Source organism: Actinia tenebrosa, unplaced genomic scaffold, assembly GCF_029948245.1.
Source record: "Actinia tenebrosa isolate PJP-AT-01 unplaced genomic scaffold, QUT_ActTen_1.0 PGA_scaffold8__29_contigs__length_14323225, whole genome shotgun sequence".
NCBI classification, from domain to species: domain Eukaryota; kingdom Metazoa; phylum Cnidaria; class Anthozoa; order Actiniaria; family Actiniidae; genus Actinia; species Actinia tenebrosa.
The window spans coordinates 9,308,493-9,317,653 of record NW_028292585.1 but is presented as its reverse complement, the minus strand read 5'-3'; the positions used below and the strand labels follow the sequence as shown (position 1 = coordinate 9,317,653).

Here is a 9,161-nt window from a genome sequence, read left to right as displayed (position 1 = left end):
TTAATGGATGCTTTCAGTTTAGACCACTACCTTTTTTTAATATATCTATTTTATTCAACTTCACATAGCAAAGCATATCAAACATAAAATATGCATTTGCATTCTAAACTTAAGAAGGTATCATACAATTCTAGAGTTTAATGCCAAGTTTCAAAATTGCATATGTCAAGTCTGATATACATGATGTCGTCATAATAATTACATAGGAATTTTTTCATCATTCTATTTGTCCTGCCCCTCCTCCTCATCTGTTCCTAGTTTTTCTTTTTCATCTTCTTCCTCTTCTTCTGAGCTGGAGTCAGAGTCAGAGTCAGAGTGCTGTAATGCAGGTGGTCGATTGGTGTTCACAAACAAGTCATCGTCATCGTCACTGTCAGTCCCACGTGATAAACCACTATTATCTTTATTTGTTTTCCTGAAATAAGAATAGTTTTGTTAGTCTTATTATCCAAATTCTAAGATATCATAATTATAAAAGAAATACATGACTCCACTTATGCACAGCCATCTGCACTTTGGTTTTCCTGCTTGAGGGGAGATTAAATGGAAACTCTGCCAACAGGGTATTCACCAGGATGCCCCAATAATTAAACTAAATACTATATAGTTATGTATGATATATACTACCAATGCCACCAAACTGAGTTTACACTCAAGAAACACATGTCATGGTCACTCCTCCAAACATGTACAAATTCACCCACACATCAAACTTTTAGCCTGCATTTACGGACCTTTACATCAGTATCCTTTTGATAATTTTCTTCCCCAATTCTCAAAAGGATGCTCACACATAGAGAAAGGAATGCAGACTAAAATATGAAGTTTTTAGGCAGAGTCGTAGATGTTTTGAGACATTTTGTAGTAACTTACTCGTTTTCTTTGGTTTGTGCATTTTCTTTTTCTTCTAGGATTTTCTTCTCTTCTTCACCCATAAAAGCTTCTGGCCTGATAAAACAATTTTTACTTGTAAGCATAACTAAGTTAATATTTGTTTGTATGACATAGAGTTGATTGTTGTCATGGTTGTTGTTTTTGTTGTTTGTTAATACTTATCACACCAAGTCATCACAAACCATGTATCTACTCACCAAAGCTTTTCTTCTTTTAGGTATTTGATTTGTTTGGAGTATAAAATATAAATTATTTCTGCACAGACTTTATTTCCTTCTTCTATTGGCTCAACAATAACAAAATCTCCTGAAAATATCAATGTTGTAATGATTTTAGTTTTTTTTTCACAAAACATGTTGTAAAATGATAAAGAAAAAATGAAGAGAGGACACGATTACCTCTCTTAATCCAGACATTCTTTCTAAATTTTGATGGCATGCTCACAAGAAACTTCTTCCCTTCAGCATCTTCTACTTCATGAAGGTTATTACCACGGCCTCCCAGAACCTATTAAAAGGATGATACAAAAATATCATTACACATGAAATATTTGTATTCTTCCAGTAAGTATACACTCTAATTGGGCTCCATCTAATTGCCCACCAAAGGCTTAAAGTAACAGCCAGTCATCATACAATATCTGTGAAGTAGTCTGTTCAAATCTTTGTCTTGCTGTTAATTTTGGCTGGTAACGTTGAGCCAGAAACCAGGAATGACTGAGCAAAAACTTATTTGTCCTCTGAACATGGCTGCAGACTGACCAACCTTTATTTTAAGCTCTGTTCCCACTTCCCATAAAAAATGTAGTTAAATCTTATAAGGCCTAAGTAGTCTTTGTAGCCCCTCACTCCTCCCTTTCTCTTTACTGTTACCCCCACCCCCCTTGTCCCCATTCCCCCAGAGCCTGGCTGTTTAAGCTTATAAGGCCCAAGGAAGAACTATACTTAGAAAACATAGTCTTATGACTAGTATTATTATCATCTTAATCATGATTTCATCATCACTATCATCGTTCATTATATATGGTCATGCTTGAAAACAACAAGCTGATGCTGAGCTGTATTTTGAATAATGTACATCAGTTCTGGCATGATATTTCGAAGAAAATTATGCATTAGCTTTCAACAGGAAGTGTACTTTGAATTTGAAAGTAGTAAAAAAAAAAGAATAGATGTACACAGCAGTGTCATTCTTTTTTAATATCTCTCATTGAATTTCGCCTCCTCGAGATACCTTAACTATCTCTTGATTATCATCTGGCTCCACATATTCATCCATAACCTCTTTTGTTACGTGTTTTCGTTTCGTAGCCTTCGACATGATGTCGCACGTTCTTCACTTGTTTTCTCTCCACTTCGAACGTTGTTCCAAAAACGCAGATTTTTGGCTAATAAAAGCCGTTATACACCACACAGCCACACAGACAGGTACTTAACTAATATCCGTCCATGATTACTGTGCCATGATGAGCTCTTTCGATCAAGTTTCTGTTAATTTTCTTAAATAATCGACACAACGTTTCTGTACAAAGTTTGCACAATCAGTCGCCATGTTGTAATGAGGTTCAACCGCGAGGGACTTGCTACGAGTTCTGGGCTTCCTGTGTTCTAATTATCATAATTACAACCCTGACCAGAATGCATTGTAAGGCGGGAAATTGAAAAAAGCCGAGAAGAATAAAAACACGACAAGACGAAAAGAAAGAAAATAATCTTGTCTGCAGGATGTCTTGGGATGCTGTGGAAGTTGGGCTTGCTGGAGGAGAAGAAACAGTAACATTTGGTCCTAGGAATGAGACTGGATCAGCTCTGTATCAAGTGGATACTCTAGCCAGTGTTTCACCGCGAGGAAAGGTTTGACATTTAGCTCGGATTTAAATTTTAATTCTGGAACGTCATTATTGACACTGTACTAATGAATTTTAAAACTCAAATACATGGGAAAATGTTTCTTTTTTCTCGACCCTATTTTTTTGAGTATATAAACTAGTATAAACTATCATTCCTTTGTGATTTTGACCAAAGGTAGAAGAGCTTCCCAAGATCTTCAGTACTAGCTCACAAGATGCATTTTGCGCGGTGATTTCCAAGCAAGTTTTGTTGTTCAATTCAAGTTGTACTGTACTACAAGCGACTCTCAATTTTGGTTAGTATTAAAATTATAGCTCCTTATAATGTTCCATGTTTAAAATCCAACTAAGCTAACCATTCCCTTTGGTTTTATTCCTTTACCTTGGTTCCCATACATGTCGGCAACACTTTGTTGCAGACACTGCAGATTGTCTGTCCACCTTTGTCACTGTTGAGTTGTGTTCAAGTCTTACGGCAAGTCAGAGGTGTCCCTGATTGTCCCCAGCTTGCCTGAGATCCAAATGGATATAGAAACATAATAGGTGGTCAACAGCTGTTATAATTATTGATGCAACAATATTGAAATTTTGCATGCTTCTCGCTGTGGTGGCATTGCACAATGCGGGTGCATCAGAGGGTGCTTGGGACATAACTGGGACAACCACTGGAGATGGTTTCGTAAGCATTGCAGGAGTGCTGCCCATATATGGGAACCAGGCTTAAAATGCTAAAGGAAAGAAAAAACACACAGAATAAATCAATGAAAAATGTTTAATGAATGCATTTTGATAAAATATTTTCTCTCATTTGTGATATATACTCATGTAGATGGTGATGTGAACAAAACAGCCTTAAATGAAGACTCCACTTTTATGGCAATCGGTGAAAGGTACATATACTTTATGGTTAATAATCTATATATATATATTCACCTTGCTATGTGCAATCTGATTGGTCAAGAACTGTGGTTCATAAGTTAACAGAGCATAGCTTAAATTATCAGTTCTTAACCAAATAACCACTAAGTTCTGCACTTTGTGCCATTGTTTACCCAGACTCTAATTCACAAACTACTTTTATTTAGTCTTAATATACGGTTATATATTTCTGAAAGTGATTCTAAACATGGGCGAGTTGGCAAATGCATGATCGATGAAATTATACGTGGGCGAGTTGGTGTGGGTGAGTTGGTCCGTGGGCGAGTTGACTGGCTACCCTTCATTACATGCATTTGTCATGATTAAGTTTTTTCCTAACTTGAAATGTTTGCTTTTCTTCAGATCTGGAAAATTCCATTTCTTACATATTGCTTCTCAGCAGATTCTGTTCTCACAGGTACAGTAGTATGTAATGCTCACGAAGATCATGAAATGTGAAATGCTATTGTGAATGCAAGTGGTTGCCAGGTCTATTGTGTTTCAATAATTATTATATACATTTCTACTTTAATAGGATCTTGTATCAACCATTGAGGCAAATGGCAATGAGATGACATTCCTTGATATTTTTTTCACTCCTCCAAAATCTGATGGTATGAATATAGCTGTTAGTCAATATAACTTTATTTCTTTTCATCAGTAATTCAATTTTTGGTATCAATGTTTTCCAGGTCTGCAAGGCTTAGTAATCTTGACATCAATAGGTTTGCTGTTTGAGTTTTCCTGCTTGAGACTGCAAGAGCTTCATGAAGGTACATCTCAAAATCTCTTTCAAATATCCCAAAGTTTTATGAACATTTGTACACTGTATTAAAATTTATTTCATTGATATGATTTTACTAAATAAATAGATTAAAAGTTCATACTAACCTCCTTTATTTCTTTGAAATTGTAGCTATTAACAGTCAAGACCTCAGCCAAGTCAAGGACGTAAGTTTGTTACTATAATATTACAGTAAAATCAGTGTTAGATCCAAGGTCTTAAAAAGGGGGTTTCAAAATGGCTGCTGTGCAGAAAAACATGGCTCAATCCGATTTCCAAAGGGGCTTTCAGTTTCAATTTACTAAGCATAAAGAACAGTAGGTGAATTGATTTAACTTAATACACCATATGGTGTGATGTTCAGAAACTGACGTTTTGCTCCAACGAAAGGACTAACGTCCGAAACATATGGTGTATTAAGTTAAATCAATTCTCCTACTGCTCGATTCCAAACACCGACGCGGTTAACTAGTTTATCTAGTCTCTACCATAAGCATAAAGAACATGATTGATCAGTCACAAAGGGGGGTTCCATCAGGGCTTAAAACAGCTGGTCATCTGAAGGAATTGGAACAAGACAAATATTTTTGCTTGCCAGTCATTTTGACCAATAACACTTAGCCAGAAGTGAGGTATGACCGAGCTAAAACTAATTTGGCCTGTGATCACGACTAGCGACTTACCATCAGTGGTTATTTTAAGCCTGGTTCCATGGAACTTGTGGCCTGTGTAAAGCTGCCATGTTTGAACTGTATTGGCAGTGATGTGCATGATAAAATGAGTAGATTCATCTAAGAATTCTGTTATTCATATTGAATATGGTGCTCTGTTATCCTTTTAGTTAAAAGAATCTATTATCACCAAGTGTAGCGATGTAAGTGAAGCACATCAAGAGGTTCTTGCAGGTCTAACAACTGCATCCCACATGGGAACCCCAGCATTCATCACATATGTAAGTTGTCAAAGAATATTCACTGGTATAGTATTGAGCTCAATTTGTAGAAAAAAGTATGTATAAATGAAATTGAATGTAGCAGTCTTCAAAGTGGAAAAGCTCAATTGGAGAGGGATGGGTGGGGTAGAGGGAGAAGGGTTGAAGGAAGAACAGGGAAGGAGGGGGATTAAATAACAGATCATGGGTTTTTTGGAGGGGGGGGAGGGCATGGGAAAGGGGCAAATGCAGAACACAGATCCTTAAATCGTACCTGACATATGTGGAAACTTCATCATTTCAAAACAAAGACAAATGACCAAATAAGGAAACATATTTCTGCCTGATCAAATATACAGTACTAAGGGCAAGGCCTGGGAATGTTAATTCTGCCAGTCAAATGTTTCACCTTCTAATACTGTTTGTATTGGTATCATTTTTGACCCAATTCTTTCATAAAACAGGATTTGCCTATATCATTGTTAGTAGAGGGGAACTAAGCAGACCCCCTTTACAAACTATTCCTATATATAATGAATCAATTGAATGAAGTTGAATGCAAACAAAGAATTCAATGCATTTTTAACAGGGAAAAGATTCAAATATGGCAGTATGGGGAAAAGATCCAATAGAAAAAGTTGACAGCAAGACTGTTCTTCTTAACACAATTGAATCTTCTATATTAGGTAAGCTAGTGTGTCCAAAGATACATGATTACTTTTTCAATCCAAAGATTCCTGACCACAAGTTTTGTTTTGTCTAGCACAGATTTCTCAATTGAGATATGATAAATTATCTTGGACGTGAGGTTAACATGAAAATACAAAAGAAATTAGCAGATAGACTTTTTTCTCAATAGAATTTGTGTCATTTCTTACGTATTTCCATGTTGGCCTTATGTTCGTGGGGCTTGAAATAGTTTTTTTCCCCAGCCTGCCAAAGTAAAGAAGCATAGTAAAAGGAGGTCATTCCAGTAAATTTTGCATGTCATTTTATTATTCATTTGGCAGTGCATTGTTATTTTTGCTTGGCAAACCTGAAAGTTGGCCTGTCATTTGGCCATTGGTAGGCTGCTATTTCGAGCCCTGTATTTCGAGTACCATGGAATTTGGGAGGCCTAAATAGTCCTAAAAATATATCATTTGGAGATCCAACCCTTCAGTTTATCCCCTTTCTTTCCCTCCATTGTCCCTTAAGATTTAATAATGGTATACTTACAGGATCTGGTGTTCTCAAGGCATGTACCTCATGTGATGGCAGCTTTGTTGTTGTTCTTGATGAACAGGTTTGAACTTTTGAACTCTTAGTTTTTCTATAATATATTTATATCATGTTGGCAAATTCAGGGGGATTGGAAAATGTAAGAGACTTGGTAAAAGTGGAGGAGGCTGAGATCAGAAAATTTAGTGGATATACCAAGAAGTGTTGGGACTATACCCACAGCCTCTTCTTCTCCATGGTCCCTGATGATGCTGAAGCCATTGTTGTTTCTGCTAATCATGTTGCTCATATTTAACCCACAGAATATGTTAAGTCTATGGGATGTTGAGTCACTTACAATGATCACATTCTGGCATCATCTGGCTGTAGAGGACTTCTTGCTTGTCAGTGCTAGTGGTGTGCAAACTAGCACTTCCAGGTAAATAGGTCATTGCCTCTATTTTTGGCCTCCTTTCTTGTCCCCCTACCTTGTCCCCCTGCCTTTTCCCCTTCCTTGTCCCCCTTCCTTGTCCCCCTTCAATGTCTCCCTACCTTGTCCCCCTTCCTTTTCCCCTTCCTTGTCCCCCTTCCTTGTCCCCCTTCCTTGTCCCCTTTCCATGTCCCCCTTCCTTTTCCCCTTCCTTGTTCCCCTTCCATGTCCCCCTTCCTTGTCCCCCTTCCATGTCCCCCTTTCTTGTCCCCCTTCCTTAGCCCCCTTCCTCGTCCCCCTTCCTCGTCCCCCTTCCTTGTCCCCCTTCCTTGTCTCCCTTCCTTTTCCTCCTTCCTTGCCCCCTTCCTTGTCCCCTTCTTTCCAAGTTGAGGAACCACATCTTTATCCCATTAAAAGATCTGTCATCTAATAACGTGAGGCCCTGCTACCTGGAAAAAGTTAGACTACAAACAACAGTTTTTACTGTCCGCAATTTTTCAGGTTCTATTCCAAACTATTAATATGACAATTATTTGTGTAGCCTGGTGTTTTTTAATTTAATTAGGAAAAGTATCACCACCTATAATATTCAATCATAAGATGGATTTTTAATTTGTAGTTGTGAAGAGGAACTCAAGATTATCATACTGACAAAAACTACAGATATCAAGGTATTACTCGTATTTAAGATGTTTTTGAGTTTTTTTTAAAGAATAATAAGTTCTTTCTGTCGTTGTAGTTGTCGTTGTCACAGCTAAGTGGCCCAAAAAATTCTGGAGTTTGGTGTGGTCTGTTAGATATTGGATTTAAATGCCTTGTCAGGTTTAGAGGCTTTTCTGCGATTTTCATAAACATGCAAACTCTGTTTCTGCAAGTTGCACGCTGAAATTTGGTTTTTCACTGCTGTCAATCAAACCTTATCAGTCAATACCTTTCATATTTTTGACTGGTGGCAGCAAAAAAAACAAATTTCAGCGTGCATCTTGGAGAAACATAGTTCGCATGTTTATGAAAATTGAAGTAATAATGTTGAATGGATGGATAAATAAATGGAATATGACAAGTGACTGTCTTCTGGCCAACCGCAACTGATCATGAGCTACTAATCAGGACACTCTTATTACTCTTACTCTTACTCTTTTAATTTACACTTTGCAGGAGAAACGTTTTCTTCAAGTTTACACTCTTCCATCAATGAAGCAAATTTACTCATTGCAAGTGTCAGATGCGTGTTATATTGCACATAGTCCAAGTAGTCAGGTGAGGAAGAAGATCAACAGAAACTTGCATAACTGAAAAATGTAACATTTGAAACAAGATGTTGTGTCATTCGATTTATTTTAACACAATTGACAATTATTTTCAGGAAACAATCTACTTTATTGAGGCAGTCACTGACAGGTAAGTCATAATTATGTTTCGAGGCAGTGTCCCTCTATTGCTTACTATACTAACCCAATATCCTGTATTTGCTCCTACTACATCCATTAACCTCTTCTTCCTTCTCTCTCTTCCTTCCACCACCTGCAGGGCTCCTATTTGCTTCTACTACACCCAGTATCCTCTCTTCCTTCCACCGCCTGCAGGGCTCCTATTTGCTCCTACTACACCCAGTATCCTCTCTTTCTTCTATCACCTGCAGTGCCATTCTTTATGTTTCTATGACATCCATTATCCAATGTAAGCTAATTTAATCTTAATGAAAGTTTAAACTGAATTAGTTTTGTTGACACAATTTTTAGATCTGATTATGAAGAAGACAATGTAGCACTGAGAATAAGATGCTTAACTGAAGCATTACCAGAAAATAGGTAACTATTTGAATGATAGTCATATACTCCTGCATATCTTATTGTTACTGCCCTTTTGCACAGCAGTCATGGCTGCTGACAAGTATTTCTACCTCCACACTTCAGAAAAAATATCAATTGAAGATAAAATCATATTTTCCAGGTGGGCCATAAACGAAGGTTATTGGCATCTCTAGTACCTTACCAGCACAGTACTTTGCATCTTTTGGTCAATAATACTTAGTACAGATTATATTTCATGTTTCAGATTCTATAGGCTACTGCACAAGCACCAGTTTGATGCTGCAGAAAAATTTGCAAGGCAGTTTGGTTTAGATGTGGAGGTAAAATGACTTTTTTTAACA

The 9,161-nt window shown here is 37.2% G+C and overlaps 2 protein-coding genes across 2 annotated transcripts in view; one reads left to right on the top strand and one right to left on the bottom strand.

The window, feature by feature from the left end:
* Window positions 1-31: 31 nt before the first annotated feature.
* Window positions 32-2,451, bottom strand: LOC116292703 (putative RNA-binding protein EIF1AD). Its single transcript, XM_031700054.2, has 5 exons — window positions 2,128-2,451; window positions 1,293-1,401; window positions 1,092-1,200; window positions 874-948; window positions 32-415 (listed from the first exon to the last, which is right to left on the bottom strand). Exons 1-5 carry the CDS (start codon window positions 2,212-2,214, stop codon window positions 223-225), a joined length of 573 nt encoding a protein of 190 aa, XP_031555914.2. The 5' UTR covers window positions 2,215-2,451; the 3' UTR covers window positions 32-222.
* Window positions 2,452-2,569: 118 nt separating this feature from the next.
* LOC116292704 (kinetochore-associated protein 1) overlaps window positions 2,570-9,161 on the top strand; it is a 51,373-nt gene continuing 44,781 nt past the window's right edge. Inside the window, exons 1-16 of the mRNA XM_089024108.1 lie at window positions 2,570-2,747; window positions 2,919-3,039; window positions 3,573-3,633; window positions 4,025-4,079; window positions 4,197-4,275; window positions 4,354-4,434; window positions 4,578-4,612; window positions 5,287-5,397; window positions 5,966-6,062; window positions 6,597-6,661; window positions 6,900-7,015; window positions 7,626-7,677; window positions 8,165-8,266; window positions 8,373-8,407; window positions 8,749-8,817; window positions 9,065-9,140. Coding sequence (XP_088880234.1) covers window positions 2,619-2,747; window positions 2,919-3,039; window positions 3,573-3,633; window positions 4,025-4,079; window positions 4,197-4,275; window positions 4,354-4,434; window positions 4,578-4,612; window positions 5,287-5,397; window positions 5,966-6,062; window positions 6,597-6,661; window positions 6,900-7,015; window positions 7,626-7,677; window positions 8,165-8,266; window positions 8,373-8,407; window positions 8,749-8,817; window positions 9,065-9,140 — 1,284 coding nt within the window. The 5' untranslated portion in view covers window positions 2,570-2,618. The remainder of the gene's footprint in view (window positions 2,748-2,918; window positions 3,040-3,572; window positions 3,634-4,024; window positions 4,080-4,196; window positions 4,276-4,353; window positions 4,435-4,577; window positions 4,613-5,286; window positions 5,398-5,965; window positions 6,063-6,596; window positions 6,662-6,899; window positions 7,016-7,625; window positions 7,678-8,164; window positions 8,267-8,372; window positions 8,408-8,748; window positions 8,818-9,064; window positions 9,141-9,161) is intronic.